The sequence below is a fragment of the Rhagoletis zephyria genome, unplaced genomic scaffold (genome assembly GCF_001687245.7).
Source record: "Rhagoletis zephyria isolate East Lansing unplaced genomic scaffold, Rhagoletis_zephyria_1.1 Rzeph_scaffold_01344, whole genome shotgun sequence".
NCBI lineage: Eukaryota > Metazoa > Arthropoda > Insecta > Diptera > Tephritidae > Rhagoletis > Rhagoletis zephyria.
In genome coordinates, this window is record NW_016158428.1 from 89,110 (window position 1) to 106,385 (window position 17,276).

At 34.2% G+C, this 17,276-nt stretch overlaps 1 protein-coding gene across 1 annotated transcript; it reads left to right on the plus strand.

Moving 5' to 3' along the window:
- Positions 1–16,278: 16,278 nt before the first annotated feature.
- LOC108363713 (uncharacterized) lies at positions 16,279–16,872 on the plus strand. Its single transcript, XM_017617161.1, has 2 exons — positions 16,279–16,299; positions 16,391–16,872. Exon 2 carries the CDS (start codon positions 16,399–16,401, stop codon positions 16,870–16,872), a length of 474 nt encoding a protein of 157 aa, XP_017472650.1. The 5' UTR covers positions 16,279–16,299; positions 16,391–16,398.
- The last annotated feature ends 404 nt before the right edge of the window (positions 16,873–17,276 follow it).

Here is a 17,276-nt window from a genome sequence, read left to right on the forward strand (position 1 = left end):
AAAGGCGAGATTTCTTAACCACGCTACTGAACGGATTTACACAAGATTTTTGGTGTATATAATAAACGAAGTACATGATGACACATGATTTCTTTCTCCAAATACGTACATACATTCAGCGCGTGGGGAAGCCTCGCGCATCTGTGGCCGGCTAGTAGAATATAAATTTAAACGTTTTATAAAGGAGTCTGCTGAATAAAAAATACAGTAAAAAATTGAATATTAATTTGTGATTTGATTTTTGTAGTCATTCGTCGAGCTATCGATGAATCGTAAACATTGCTACCTGTGATTGCTAGCTGGCAAAGGTGAATGAATGGATTTTAAGTTTTGTTTCTTTGCTTTTGTTCTGTTGCTTTTTATTGTTGTTGTTTTATTGTTGCACATAGAGCGTTAACTCATGATCTCCATGCAATAGCTTATCAGAAAAAAAATCAAACACTGGCGTGCGTGCGCTGCAACATGTATGAACAGCATTCAAGACACCGAAAATAAATAATCCAAAACGAATATTTGATGTCTGACCGCAATACAAATTGCCTGATTGTTTTCGTTTGGTAAGACTAAAGCTCATTCTTATTTATTTTCTTTCATTAAAATAAATTCTTTTTTTTTTAGATTGAGCCTTATTTCGTCTTCTTATTCGGAACCAGAAATGAGGTCCTTGATAACCTCATTGCTTCTTGCAATTTACTATTGGATTATAGTGTTTGTTTTTTTGATGTTGGTCGGAAACTGGACTCGAACCCATGCCATGAGGAATGGTAGCGCACACTGCTAACCACTACACCAATCGGAACACAAATTTAAAACAATGAATATTTATTTAATTTTAAACTGTATGAATTGCACTCCAGTGTAAATGAGTACCAACAGTGTTTTTTATTTGGCAACACGAATTCACCATAACACAAAAACGCTTAAAATTGGCGATAAAAATAGAATAAAATTGTTGTGTTATAACTCGTACTATTGTTTTACAGTGTGACGAATGAAAGCAACAACCGCAGATTCGTGAAAAAAACCAAAAAAAATAGTACGAAATTGTTTAGTAAATAGTACGAACGCATTCGTAAAATATACTAAAGATCTTATTTCTCATATTTTCGTAGATTGTACGAAAAGGGTTTCGTACAATTAACGAAAACTTTCGTGGATCAAAATGACGAAAAATTTTGTAAGATGTACGCAAGTTTCCGTTATATTCACGCAGATTTTATTTTCAGTGTAGGAAATTCGTTTAAAAATAAAAAAATTTTTTTGGTACCGGACCAAGATTTTTCGTGGGTGCCCTGTGGATTTAATTTGCCCCAACCTCCTTCCCTAAATTGAGGTGTTTAAAAAAAATTTAAAATACTTCATGTGTACTAGTCTGTAGTGAAAATGAAAAACTGCCTTATATATATATATGTATGTATTCCACTCAACCGAGTTAGTAATAGATTTCAGTTGATAATACAAAAAAGGCTAACACCACACGTGTTTCCAATTAAGATGGCCTAGAGCAGGCCTTCCCAAAGTGGGTGACGCGCGAGCGTAAGCCTTGGGTGCCGCTAGTGGCTAGAGTATACTAGTGGTGCGGGCAAATTCCTTAGACTTTCCATACACAACGCAAGCGGTTTGATCGTCATACTCCATACACAACACAAATAGCTTGCAACAAAGGGATATTTCGCTCTTTAGCATAGTTCCGCAGTACGTTTTGTCAACGTAAAATTTAATCAGAAAAATAGCTGAAAACGTACACTTTACGCAACCACTTTCGGTACTTTTGTAGACCTAATCCGCGTTTGATCCACTTTTCTTCCCGTTTTCGGATTAATGTTCCGATTTTTTGCTGGCTGGGCAGTTCTCGTAACAAGCGCAGCAGTTTCGCGCACGTTTATATAATACTTATTCTTTGGAACTCCACAAACACACTGTCAAAGAGCGAATCAACACGATTTGGTGTATATCTCGTGTTAGTGCGGTACCCATTCGCAATGCAAATCGAAGAAGAACTTTTGATGAGCGAAGTACTACTACCGACGAAATTTTTAAAGCTATCGACAAACTTGTACAAAACAATGGTTTGAAATGGAGCAAGTGTGCGGATATTTGCGGTTGGAAAAACGAAAGGAGCGATGTCTAGGATGAAGCAAGAGGCAGAAAACGCCACGAGAAGTCACTGTATGATCCCTCGGTATTCCCTGGCGACTAGGAAGATGCCGCCACTAAATTTAAAACCCGAAATGGATGACGCTGCGAAGATAACAGAGGCCTGCGAAATTAAAATGCATCTCTGGTTTTTTAAACAAAGTAATCAGAAAGACGTATGTAACTTCGAAGTTAACGCTAAGAAGTTTGATAGCAGCCGGTTTCAGTAGCAGTTTCCATATAAAATTCAAAAAAGTAAAATCATATTTCACTTAAATTGCTTTCGTGAAATTGGCTGTCAAAATTATATTCATAGCGTTAACGCGCATTACCAGCGTTAACTTGGAAGGTTTGGAAAAAAAACATTGTCGAATAATTTCCAAACAATGACTCTGAGGATGGCTTCAGTTCGCACGATCTCTGAGAACAAAATCGTATGCTGTTGATAGTTTTAAAATATTTTAAATAGATTCGGCTCACAAACGCCTCTTTAGACAGTGGGAAGTTTTTAATAAATCTGTAGACAAATTCCCTAAATATATTTTATGTCAAAATATATTCGACAGACTACACTTAAACCCTCTTAAACATTTTCTACTCCTGGCCAGTTTACCAAGCTCTCATCCTTTGACGAATCGTTGAACCAGAACTCTGTTGTACTCATTTTTACCACGGTTTTATAAACTCGTTTCTTTTTTATTTCATTTTAATTTGCACAAATTTACATACGATCATTTACGTTCATGTATGTACGTTCTCTGATAATACCAAATGAAAATTCGTTCGATCAGCACTTCCGACCACAGTCGAATATCAAATGCAACTCATTATAGGGGCCTTACTTTTACTTTTGTATGTGACTACAGTTAAACCCACTTAAACATTTTCTACTCCTGGCCAGTTTACCAAACTCTCATCCTCTGAGGAATCGTTGAACCAGAACTCCGTTGTACTCATTTTTACCTCGTTTTTATAAACTCGTTTCTTTTTTATTTCATTTTAATTTGGACAAATTAACATACGATCATATACGTTCTCTGATAATACCCAATGAAAATTCGTTCGATCAGCACTTTCGACCACAGTCGAAGATCAGATGCAACTCATAATAGGGGCCTTACTTTTACATTTCTATGTGAGACTGCATTTTCAACAAATGCTTACATAAACAAGTCATTTTTAAGCAAAAAGAAAAACAAAACCGATTTCAATTCCCTTCTAAGAATTTAAGATTATCGTTAATCTATTCATGATCCAATGATCGGATTTAAACCAAATTAGGCCACCTGTCAGGTAACAGCTTTCCTTTAAAAAAGAATTATAGTAGTCGGTTAACGTGGTCCAAAGTTATGCGGTAACATACATGAAGTCGGTTAAAAACAAATACACCAGCAAGCTTTCAGCGTCAAATGATTTCAGGGTAGAATTGTCAAAGCTCCCAATAAACTTAAAGGAAATAATGAAAACATCAAAACAATTTCAGTCCTCACATTAAAGCTAAAGGAGCATAAAGTTTGCATTGTGTTTTCTTGTTTTCGTAGACATTTGAAGAGTAGGGGTGCCGCGAAATTTTTTTAGCACAACAAGGGTGCCGAGGTGAAAAAAGTTTGGGAACCCCTAGCTTAGAGCACACCACATAGTATGTACATACCAAACACATACGTAATGTACATACATACGTAAGTGTTGTGTTAAAGGAAGCGATAGGTAGTATACAGCTACGTTTTTATCACGACATACTGTGTTACACAAAAAGTCTGTGGTAGACTAACAAAAAATATGGAACCCACATTTTATCATTTTGTATATCAAGAATAAATTAAGATAAGTTCAATAATTAATTAATATAGACTTAAGGAAATCGTAGATATATTTTTAATACTTACTCTAATTTGAACTTTTTGTTTCCGTTAACATTTTGCAGTTTCTCTACTTGAGCCCTCATAACATTCCCTGTAAAAATAACTGGTGGTTTTTCTTCATCAATATCTTCAGGTAATGTATAAACGTCACTTGGGTCATATTTAAATAACTCTAGATTGCGGTCTGATCCGTGTTTCACATCCGCAGCAGAATACACAACATAACATAATATTATAACCTGTTGATAAAGTGAAATTAAGTGAAATATTCTGTTCTTGTGCTTGCGGTTCAAACAAAAAATTTTAACTAATCACCCGTTTATACACATGTAGTTACATACACATGTATAACAAAATACTTGTTTTATCGAAATGCGAATGAAGCGAATTTTTCACCGAGTTTTCCGTTTTTAGTTGCAAGCATTGGTTTACTTGCATACATAGGTATATACGTAAGCACTTAGAAATTTGTCTGAAAAGCAGTTTCTGATACGCATATTGAACACTTTCGAAAAGTAAACTTACTAGCTTCATGATTTTCACAGCGTTAAGTGGTTCTTCTTCAAGTTCTTGTTATTTAATGCTTAAAAAACCTTCCAGTTTCCTTATATACCACCTTATTAAATATACAATATAATGACAAAAGATAAGTCAAAACCAGATTTATCAATTCAACTTAACACAAAATCTAAGGTGTACAAATTGACAAGATCCGCTATTATATTAGCCTAAAATATATTCGTTCGTTATGTACATATGTATGAATCGACTATGTATGTACATACACATGTAAACGAACACGATTTCTTACATGCATATGCTAATACCATGCAGTAAAAAATTATCAAATGATCAAAAAAAATAAGCAACTTTAGTTACTTTTTAACCGACTTCCAAAAAAGGAGGTTATCAGTTAGTCGGAATATTTTTTTTTTTTTTATGTATGTTACCGCATAACTTTGGACCATGCCAACCGATTTCGAGAATTCTTTTTGCATCGGAAAGGTAGTCTCTCAGAGGTGGTCCCATACTAATCTGGTTAAGATCCGATCAGTGGATCATGAGATATATATATATATATTTTTTTATATGACAGTTGAAGTCTGCGTACGAAAATTTCTGAGAAATACCGTTATTTAGCAAGAATATACAAAACAGAACGAAAATACGCATTATTCAATTTAGTGTCCGAACTATAGAGTAAAAAATGTAATATTGTCCGGCTTGTAGCAGTGTCCGGATTATAGATGTGTCCGAACCACCGCGTGTCTGGATTAACGAGATAGCACTTTATATGGCTGACCTTTTCCCCCGATTTGTGGCGGCGCCTTGATGTTGTCACACAAACCCACGATGTAGCAAACAGAAGGTGGCGCATTTCGCAAACCGCTATTTTGGTTTTGCCAATTTCTTAAACAAGGTCTTAAAAACCTTAAATGCACTGAAATTTACTATACTTTTACTAAAATCACCGTTTTTCACATTTCCTTTCTCAATTTTTATTACAAATCATATATTTTCAAAATTTTAAGCAATTAAAACACGTTTCCTATTGAAAAGTATAATATTAAGATAGTTAACTAATCTCACATTCTCTTTTATCCTCCTATTCGGCTTCGCTACTTTTAATCCACAAATGTCATCGCCGTCGGGAATGCGCAATATTGTATTCTATCATTCCCGACACAAACCTACAGTTTTACGCCGCCTCCGAACGGCGATTTCATTTTTATGAGAAGCTGTTTTCCAAGACAGAAATACATTCAGAGGTTTGCCATTGCCTGCCGAGAGATGACCGCTATAAGAAAAAACTTTTTATTTAGTTATAAGTTAGTTGACACCTAATGCAAGATTACACAGCTAATAGTAAATAGCAGCTGAACCCAAATAAGTTTTAAGTTATTTTCAAGTTAGCTTCATTTTATGCAGGGTATGTATTAACATAATCGTGCACATGTAAATATGTATACATACATACAAATGTACTTACCTATATACATTCATACGTATGTATCTATGTATGCTTAATTTCCATACCTTGATTTAAAGTTCAATGAAGTATCAGTTATTGAACGTAAATTTATAGTAACCTTTTGTTTTTTATATCTGTATGTGTACATACATACATATATTACACATAAAGTCATTTTCAAATACCCCCTTTGAACATGTACCAAGGGAATAAGGTATGTATGTTCATAAGACCGCGTGAAAAAAAAATTTAACTCCTGCAATGGGACCGCTATCTGACTCAGATTTTGGTATTTGGTAAAGTATTGATCTTCCATGAATCTCCCCTCTCCACAACAATTCTAAGAGGTCGCGCATCGAGTGTTCATTTTTCCCATAGGAATTACACGTAAGAAAATGAGTTATTCTCTTTTGAGGTCGATATAATTTTCTAGGATCATTCAAAACGTTCGAGACTCTAAGAATATATTGATTACACGCCATTAAAGTGATATACAGGCTCAGATTCCTTAAATTCCAATTTATTTTTTGGTAATTACTAGATTTGATCCAAACAGGGCAAGCGATTAAAAATGATAATTTCGGAATTTTAAATATCTGATACTTAATAATCATATTATACTTAAATGGCATGTTTCGATTAATCTTAGAAAATTATATCATTTTCTTACGTGTAATTCCTATGGGGAAAAAACACTCGATCCGTGACCTCCTAAAATTATCGTAGAGAGGGGAGATTAATGGAGGATCATTACTATGCCAAACACTAAAGTCTGTGTCAGATTGCGATCGCATTGCTGGACATTTATTAATTTCTTTAATGTAATGTGTAATGTGTTCATATGAAATAGTAGCTTGTGTCGAGAAGCTGGCTTTAGTATAATGCGACATTCTATTTATCCTTTAAACGACAAGGAATGTTTTGATGAGACTTGATAAGAATATTGCAGAGACATAACTGTTATAAGGAATATAAAAAAAAAGTTGGTCCATAACTATTAAATTAAATATAAATAAGGTTTCGTTACTTTACATAAGTTATTTTTAACCCAAAATAAGTTTTGCTCCCCTAAAAGTGATATTCACAATATAATATTTTTTCCGTCGCTCAAAAGTTTTATTTTCCACTTTTTTGCTTTTACGTCGCTAAGTAAGTGTTATTCTCAAGACAAAATTTTTTCCGTTGCTCATAACTTTTAATTTCGACGTTTTTAATTTTACGTTGCATGATAAGAGTTATCCTCAATGAAAATTTTGTTCGTTGCTCGTAACTTTTATTTTCGACTTTTGTTGCTTAACGTTGCTTAGTAAGAGTTTTTCTAAGGAAATTTTCTTTCCGTGGCTCAAAATTAGACATAAGAATCTAAGTATGTTTTAAACAAGAATTCTTTAAAAAGTACATTAATAATAGCTAATATCACTCTGTCCTCGACATTCGACAACTCCACTTTTTTCATTAAATTGTTTCTTTAACTTGTACTCAGTTTTGACTCTTATCTAACATGTGTCAAACTTACTATAAATTTGTGGTTTATGCTGATAATCCATTACAACGTTATATGGCCAAGGTGCTTAGGGGACGCGATAGATACTACATACATACTTGTATTCTAGCAATTTAAAAACACTAACCTCCCAATTCTGTGTTTTCTTGATATATTATCTGTAAACAAATTGTATTAAGATTTTTATCAAGTAAAAGCTCCCATCGCATTCTGTGCCAATATTTATATAAAAAGCTCTACGATTTCCACATGAGGGGAACTGATTTCCGCATGAGTGGAACTGCTTTCATTGTCACATTTGAAAAATATGTATTTAAAAACAAAAAAGCTTTCGACTGACGTAGCCGAGTAGGTAGAGATGTCGACTATAATCATCGCACAGTTTCCAATCTAAAAACCCTAACAGCTGATTGCCAAAAAATGCCTACAGCTGAGATCACCTGTTTTTTGGCATTTGGTGTTCTCTTTTACAATTGCTTCCTTTTTTATTACAATTTCATCCATTTATATTACAATTTATTCAAAATACACTAACACACTGAACCAAAAACACCAATACACTAACCAAAAACATACCTACACCCTGCCAAAGACACACTTGCAGCCTACCAGAAAAAACGGTAAGAAGAAGAGTTACGTTACTTATGGAACTGTACGATGACTAGGTATAATTCCGTGTGTCGCCGGTTCAAATGCCGGCACATGCAGTATTTTAATGACAGAAACAATTTTTTTTAAATATACATATGTACATACAAAATTTACAATTTTCACATGAAATTTCAATTTGTAAATGCTTGTTAATAATATTTTCAATCTTGATAATTTGTCAAGAAAAGAGCTTTTGATTTCTATGCTAGAATCCCAATTCTTGATAAATAATACAAAATTTACAAACTATGAACATTTTTAATTTATCAAGTGCACAGAATCGGCATACCATCATATAAAAAAGAAGGTAGTTTCAATAAACAACTTTTGACGGATAATACTTTTTTTGAAGTTTCATAAATTGCGAGTATTCTTATCGGCCTTGCCCCTTTTATAACTAGGGAAGACAAAAATATGCGAATGCATATCGCATATGAAAATGCATATTATGACACAAACTGCACATTTTAGCAAAAAAGCATAAAAATGCACAAAAATTATTATTTTGGTAATAAGTTAATTAATTTTCGCATAATTTCATCTGACGATACCTTTGCGGAGATAGCCAGGGTTGCTGACGAGGTTTGTTTACTTGACAAAAAGAAAAAGCTGACAAACAACGGAAAGCCCCGTTATTTTTTAGTAAACAATTTTAATATACTCGTAAAAATACTTCGACTGTTGTTTCCTGATAGTGAAGTTTCGCGCTAAACCGGTTTCCGTGGTTGAAAAATTCAATAAAAAGTTTTCGTTTTTAGCTATAGCTGTTTAACAGTTTTCAGGGGCTGGATTCTGTAATTGTGAGTTTCAAGTATACACTGACAATTATGTGCACTCTTCATTTTGCGATCCAGCAAGTGTGTGAATGAGTTTTAACTGTCAAAATTGTGTACACTTATCTTTCGAAAAACTCACTGAGTTTTAATCGGTGAGNTTATATGGCCAAGGTGCTTAGGGGACGCGATAGATACTACATACATACTTGTATTCTAGCAATTTAAAAACACTAACCTCCCAATTCTGTGTTTTCTTGATATATTATCTGTAAACAAATTGTATTAAGATTTTTATCAAGTAAAAGCTCCCATCGCATTCTGTGCCAATATTTATATAAAAAGCTCTACGATTTCCACATGAGGGGAACTGATTTCCGCATGAGTGGAACTGCTTTCATTGTCACATTTGAAAAATATGTATTTAAAAACAAAAAAGCTTTCGACTGACGTAGCCGAGTAGGTAGAGATGTCGACTATAATCATCGCACAGTTTCCAATCTAAAAACCCTAACAGCTGATTGCCAAAAAATGCCTACAGCTGAGATCACCTGTTTTTTGGCATTTGGTGTTCTCTTTTACAATTGCTTCCTTTTTTATTACAATTTCATCCATTTATATTACAATTTATTCAAAATACACTAACACACTGAACCAAAAACACCAATACACTAACCAAAAACATACCTACACCCTGCCAAAGACACACTTGCAGCCTACCAGAAAAAACGGTAAGAAGAAGAGTTACGTTACTTATGGAACTGTACGATGACTAGGTATAATTCCGTGTGTCGCCGGTTCAAATGCCGGCACATGCAGTATTTTAATGACAGAAACAATTTTTTTTAAATATACATATGTACATACAAAATTTACAATTTTCACATGAAATTTCAATTTGTAAATGCTTGTTAATAATATTTTCAATCTTGATAATTTGTCAAGAAAAGAGCTTTTGATTTCTATGCTAGAATCCCAATTCTTGATAAATAATACAAAATTTACAAACTATGAACATTTTTAATTTATCAAGTGCACAGAATCGGCATACCATCATATAAAAAAGAAGGTAGTTTCAATAAACAACTTTTGACGGATAATACTTTTTTTGAAGTTTCATAAATTGCGAGTATTCTTATCGGCCTTGCCCCTTTTATAACTAGGGAAGACAAAAATATGCGAATGCATATCGCATATGAAAATGCATATTATGACACAAACTGCACATTTTAGCAAAAAAGCATAAAAATGCACAAAAATTATTATTTTGGTAATAAGTTAATTAATTTTCGCATAATTTCATCTGACGATACCTTTGCGGAGATAGCCAGGGTTGCTGACGAGGTTTGTTTACTTGACAAAAAGAAAAAGCTGACAAACAACGGAAAGCCCCGTTATTTTTTAGTAAACAATTTTAATATACTCGTAAAAATACTTCGACTGTTGTTTCCTGATAGTGAAGTTTCGCGCTAAACCGGTTTCCGTGGTTGAAAAATTCAATAAAAAGTTTTCGTTTTTAGCTATAGCTGTTTAACAGTTTTCAGGGGCTGGATTCTGTAATTGTGAGTTTCAAGTATACACTGACAATTATGTGCACTCTTCATTTTGCGATCCAGCAAGTGTGTGAATGAGTTTTAACTGTCAAAATTGTGTACACTTATCTTTCGAAAAACTCACTGAGTTTTAATCGGTGAGTTCTTGGTTGTGAGTTTGGCACTCGGTGTACACTACATTTTCTCACAGCTACAGAATCCAGCCTCAGGTTTGTTGCGAACTGAGTAGGGAGTTTTATTTTGCATCTATTGTAACTGCTCAATATCAGCAACAAAAATATTTTGTGTGAAGCAACACTTCAATATTTTCACCTGGAGAATTGTCATCTTTTAAATTCTATCCAACAAAGTCTTGTGACGTAGAGCGTTCATTTTCAAATCATATATGTATGCAAGGTGTATTAAACATAATAAATACATTTTGTATGTATGTACAAAAACTTTTTATGGGTTAATCGAAAAAATTTTCGTTATATACATTTTTGGGGCATATATCAAGCATATTTTTAATATNCTGTAAACAAATTGTATTAAGATTTTTATCAAGTAAAAGCTCCCATCGCATTCTGTGCCAATATTTATATAAAAAGCTCTACGATTTCCACATGAGGGGAACTGATTTCCGCATGAGTGGAACTGCTTTCATTGTCACATTTGAAAAATATGTATTTAAAAACAAAAAAGCTTTCGACTGACGTAGCCGAGTAGGTAGAGATGTCGACTATAATCATCGCACAGTTTCCAATCTAAAAACCCTAACAGCTGATTGCCAAAAAATGCCTACAGCTGAGATCACCTGTTTTTTGGCATTTGGTGTTCTCTTTTACAATTGCTTCCTTTTTTATTACAATTTCATCCATTTATATTACAATTTATTCAAAATACACTAACACACTGAACCAAAAACACCAATACACTAACCAAAAACATACCTACACCCTGCCAAAGACACACTTGCAGCCTACCAGAAAAAACGGTAAGAAGAAGAGTTACGTTACTTATGGAACTGTACGATGACTAGGTATAATTCCGTGTGTCGCCGGTTCAAATGCNGATTATATTAAAACAATAAGTCGGAGTATTTTCTTTCCCACATTTATACCAATTNAAGTAATTTTAATGATCATATAATTAAGTTTTTTGTGCATATTTTTGTCTTCCCTAGTGATTATATTAAAACAATAAGTCGGAGTATTTTCTTTCCCACATTTATACCAATTTAATAATATTTCAAATCAAACATCATTATCAGTGCTTAGTAACTTTTTTACTTATGTGGTTCGCACGTTTTTTTAATTAAAATATGCAATCTTTGCGATTTAAAAATCTAATTCTAAAGAATATTCTTTCCAAATGAAACCTGTTTATAATATTTTGTTCCAAATTTACTTTTAAGTTTCTCATCGGATTTTGCAAAAAATTAGGCTTTGTGGTTAGTGTATCACCATTAACTTCAACAAATTTTGAATATAAAATTTCCAATGTGTGCAAAAAAACTCGGCTTTCAAAGACCGCCCTCCGATAATCAATTAACATAAGTATACATTTGGTAACTTTCTTCATGCGTTGTGAAATCTAGTTTCGTCAACCCCATATTCGCAATTATGTAGCTGGCAAAATTTTCAAGTCCATCATATTCCAAATTGTTGAGTGGACCGAGGAAATCTGCTTTGGAAAAAAGTATTACTTCTCGTGATCAGGCAGCATGAATTTGATGAAATGTCATAATTTTATTAAAAGTCAAATGGTTAACAACTGCAACGAATGTCATTAAATGAAACTACCTTCTTTTTTGTATCACGATACATCATGAATTTGAAAAAGTAACTTCTGCAATCTAAATACTTTGTAATTTTTGAAATATGTTTTATTCAATATGTAAAACAATAGTAAAATTCTGCAACCTATTTTTCTTATTATTTATTTCAATACATTAACTTTTACCAGAATGAGTCTTTAATCAAATAATCCTTTAGAAATGGACGTGCCAATTTTAGAACCGAGGTTCAAAAATTTGGTTTTTATAGAGAATTAATCAGGGATTACGATGGTATGACTTTAAATCCCTAATTTATTGGTCTCCACTATGTAAATCAGGGTAAAGTGCAATAAGGTCCGCTGAAATAACGCCCATGGTCTTTATTTCCTAAAAAAAGAGAAATAAATCCCATGGCCGTTATTTCCATTTCAAAGAGGAAACAGCGCCCACCAATAAAAGGCACTGGTTTAAAGTCTATGAACTTTCGCCTTCAATACACAGAAAAGCCTTGTTAACTTAATAGAAAAAATATTGTATCAGAGATAGTCGAATTGCGGCTGTGTTTAAAGCCATAGAGACGACCGTAAGGACATGTGCAACGCAAGAAAAGTGAAAACCGCAGATCTGGAGCTGGCTGCTATAAGTACTCTTTATATCTGTGGTCACCAGCAATAACCACCTAAGTCGACTTAAGAAAGAACGGAGTTATATATGCTATCGTATTCTTAAACTCCTATTCCTTGCGTACTTGAAATCCCCATCTCGCCAGCTAGGCTACTTAAAAAGTTATAGGCAAAAATTTTTTGGTTTCCCCATAAGACTAACGTTACGAGAAAAGTATAAAACGTTATTTCTCGAATTCAGGTGTTTTGACTGGTGACAGGTAATAAGATCAACGGAAATAAGGTCAATTGACTTTATTTCCCACCCTGGTGCGAAATAAAGTCAATTGACATTATTACCTTTTTAAGAGCGAAATAAAATCCATTGACATTATTACTCTTTCAAATATTAAATTTGCTTAGCTTCGCCGCGGCCCCCCCTTCCCCGTCTCCCGCCGTGCTGTAACGCAGGTAGATTTATTTTTTGTATACGTTAAATAATATTTTTATATATTTTAAACATCGAGAGCTTATATTCAATAATACCCTCTATCTGCACACTTTTCGAAAAGATGAGGTTCTGATATAAAAATCCGCCTAAACTTTAACTGTCATCAGTGATATTAATGATATAACGACAGGTAATAAGTCCCAGATGGTTTCTAAAATCACAAATTAGTTTTTGTGCAAATTGCAGATAGAGGGTATTAATGAATTCAAGCCCTCGATATTTCATATTTTTATATTTGTAAGTTAATGGAAGCAGGGATGCCAACTTGGCTCAAACCGTGCCATTTGTCCCTATTTTACTTCAAATGGCACTTAATTTTTCAATTTGGCACAAAGTGCCAAAATAGCACTTTTGTAAAACAAATAACATTTCAATACATTTTTGTGAAATCCTTTGCGTGCACTTCTTTTTCTCAACTAAAATTTTCTAATTTATAAAGGCTATTCATCTGGTTTATCTTATTTTATCATTGCACTTTTGTTTTGAAAAGGTGGTTTTATTTTATTGCTAAATGTGAATGATTAAAAGGAATGGCACCCTTTTTGGCACTTTTATTTTTCTATTTGCCACATTTTGGATCTTTTTTATCCTCAATATGGCACCTCATAACTAAAGATAGTTGGCAACCCTGATTGAAAGATTTCTGCTGTCTTTTGGCAACAACTTGTCTGCAGTAAAAAAGCATACAATTTGTGTTTCTAAAGTGTGTGAAAACCAATCAATTAATTTACATGATTTCGGTTCCGATATTAAAAAATCAATAATTGTTTATACCCNTATTTAAATGATTTCGGTTCCGATATTAAAAAATCAATAATTGTTTATACCCGCATTTTGGCACATTGGCTTGAATGTGCCATCTAATAAATAGTGTCGTTGTTCGCCTTGCTTTTAAATGATGTCACAAATTGCTGGCGGAGACATGAATACAGTGTAAGAAAATTCCTTTTCTATAATTGTTTCCTTATAGAAAGGTTGGTTTCTTTTCCACCTTAGACATTCCGAATTCGTTCAAAATATGCTAATTTAAAACACAGAATTCGTTCAGTGTTACTCCGGAGTTTTTGGACATGGACTGTTTCTTCGATTTAATAGTGTTCGCTTTATTTCTGTGGAAACGAAACATGTTTTGCAAGTTCTGGATCATTTCTACACTCTTTTTTCAAATATTTATCATATCCCAGCTGTGCTTTGCATTTAGTTTTTCGCATCGTGTTTTTACATATTCGTAATTTAAATTTTTTTAATAAAATCAATTGGTGGTAGTTCTTGATTGTGTGTGGATTAATATCACCACACTGAGGATTTGGCAATAACCTTTGTCATCTATTAAAAAACAACACTTACGGGGCAATGTTTATTGTAAGAACAACATTTTTTCTATGAATCGCCATACTTTAAGCATTGTTGACGCTATTTCCATTTGAATGAGGAAATAGCGCCAATGACTTTATTTCCAAACTTTTGTTGACTTTATTTCGCTTTTGAAAAGGTAATAATGTCAATTGACTTTATTTCGCACCGGGGTGGGAAATAAAGTCAATTGAACTTATTTCCGTTGATCTTGTTACCTGTCACCGTTTTGACTTAGGCGGTTATTGGTTATGACCACAGATATATCGAGGGCTTATATTCAATACCCTCTATCTGCAAATTTCACAAGAACTACTTCGTTGTGCTAGAACCCATCTGTGACTTACCTGCAGTGTTGCCAGGACTTCAAAAATAAAAAAGCTAGATCGGCCAAATAAAAAAGCTAAAAAAAAGCTAAATGGCTCCAAAAAGAAAGGTTAAAAAAGGCCAGCCCTTTCAACATTTCATTAACTCTTATGTATAAAGAGGTTGTACAAATGTACCACCGAGCAGCAAAAATGTAAATATCTCGACAAAGTACTGACGATCATGAAATTTTATGAAAGCCTTGTACAAACATTTTTGAACACCATACCGTTTAACAAAACCATCTTAATAATAAAGAGGACTCTTTTTAGAGTCTGAAAACCCATAGTACTTAAAGACAAAGTAGTGTACCACCAAATATCTTCATACATTACTATACTATAACAATCGTGGATGTTTCAATTCGAGCGCGCATTGTTAAGAATTGAGCGAATTTGGTGCGATGTGGCATCAACGGCCTGTGAAATGTAATGGTGTTCGTTGGGGAGGCGTTGAGCTGTGTATGTGTATGCACACATACATATACGCGTGTTTATGCGCTTTTGAATAGTTTCAGCGGGGCACGAAATATAAGCTGGAGGCGCGTCTGTGACAACAACTATATTAATGGCAACCGACCTCTTTTGAAACATTGCAGCTCGGAGGGGATTTCGTTTGATCATCTTTAAGAATAGTAGGGACAGATGATGTCAGAATTGTTGCGAGAAGAAAAAATTATTATTCCTTGAAAATGGTAAAGTTGAAAAGAGCAAAGAGAATGGAATTCTATAGAATTTGTGAAAGGATTATGTAAAAGAAAGAGGATGAGAAAAGTATGCCATGCGTATACATACATATATTTGCGTATATGTGTATGTGCACGTACTATGTGTTACAGTCCACTAGACGGTATTTATTTCTCTTGAGATAGATATGTATGTATGTGCTTGGTGTGACGACAGATAGTTGCCCCTTTTAAGAGATACAGAGAAATTGCCAAAAGTACATACACACGGCAATACGACGGCGTCAAGCGACAAGAAAAATAACGGATGTTCTGGAATTGAAATCCATTTGGATGATATTCTAGATTGCTTGCATATAAGATAGAGCGAAAAGGTATCAGAATGAAAGAATAGCAGTCGTATCGTGATAGATTCTGGCGTCGTCTAAGAAGCGTTGATGATGAAATTATTTGGTAAATCGTGAAAAGGATAGTTTGTGACAAGAACATAACGCGCTAAAATTTTGAGAAATATTTACTAGTGAATAGAGAAAATCTTTATTGTTATTTTGACGAGAGATTGTTGAAAGACAGTGAGTCCATCTACTCTACTTTTTGTAGAAGTACAGAAAAGTGTATAAAGATTAGAAATGGGAAAATTAACATATTCTTTTAATTGTATAGACAGCAGAATGGGAGGACAAGATCTTTTGGACAGTTTATGCAAGTCAATTTCGCGCATCATGGAATACTGCCAACATGCCGAGTTCAAAAACGCAACGCTGGAGCAAGGGAAAGTTCGCGCTGAGAAGCCGGAAGCTTATTATGCACGATTTGTAGATGAACATGAGAAGCAGTTGGATCACGATGCTACACAAGCAAGTACATATGACGAAATCGCAGCTTTAGTGGAGTCGCGCTATTTTACGGCACAAGCCCTGTTGGCTGTTAAGATCAAGGAGCTCACACCTGTGTCAGCGCCAATTCTGCATGAGCAGCAGCCCTTCGCGGTCCAGGTAAACATACCATATCAACAGCATGACTTAAAAAATACCTGGGGTAATTTTGACGGAACATTAACTATGTGGCCTGGGTTCCGTGACCGGTTTTCTGCTGCCATACATGAAAATAAGAATGCCATACATGAAAATAAGAATAGCCTTTAAATTGTCTTACTTAAAAAAGTCGCTCATTGGTAGAGCTGCACAAATACTAGGTGAATGGTAACTTACAGATGATAATTATATAAAGGCATGGGAGCGGCTCAAGCAGCTGTATGACCGCAAATATCCAATTTGTCGCGAACATTTATGGCAGTTTATTCGTTTGCCAGTTATAGGAGGGTTCCCATGGGCTCATGGGCTTCAGCGAATGTGCAATGTGACACATGAAGTGTTACGACAGCTCCGAGCTCAAGGAATTCCGGTCGATGCTTGGGATATGATTATAGTTCATATGCTGCATGAAAGGTTAGATCCTGATACGAGTAAGCAGTGGGAGCTGCAACGAGAGACAGAAACAGCGACTGTTAAACAAATGCTAGATTTCTTGGATCGTCAAGCAGCTGCCT

Excerpts from the sequence above, each read along its gene's own strand:
- LOC108363713 (XM_017617161.1), top strand. The coding sequence starts at position 16,399 with ATGGGAGGACAAGATCTTTTGGACAGTTTATGCAAGTCAATTTCGCGC.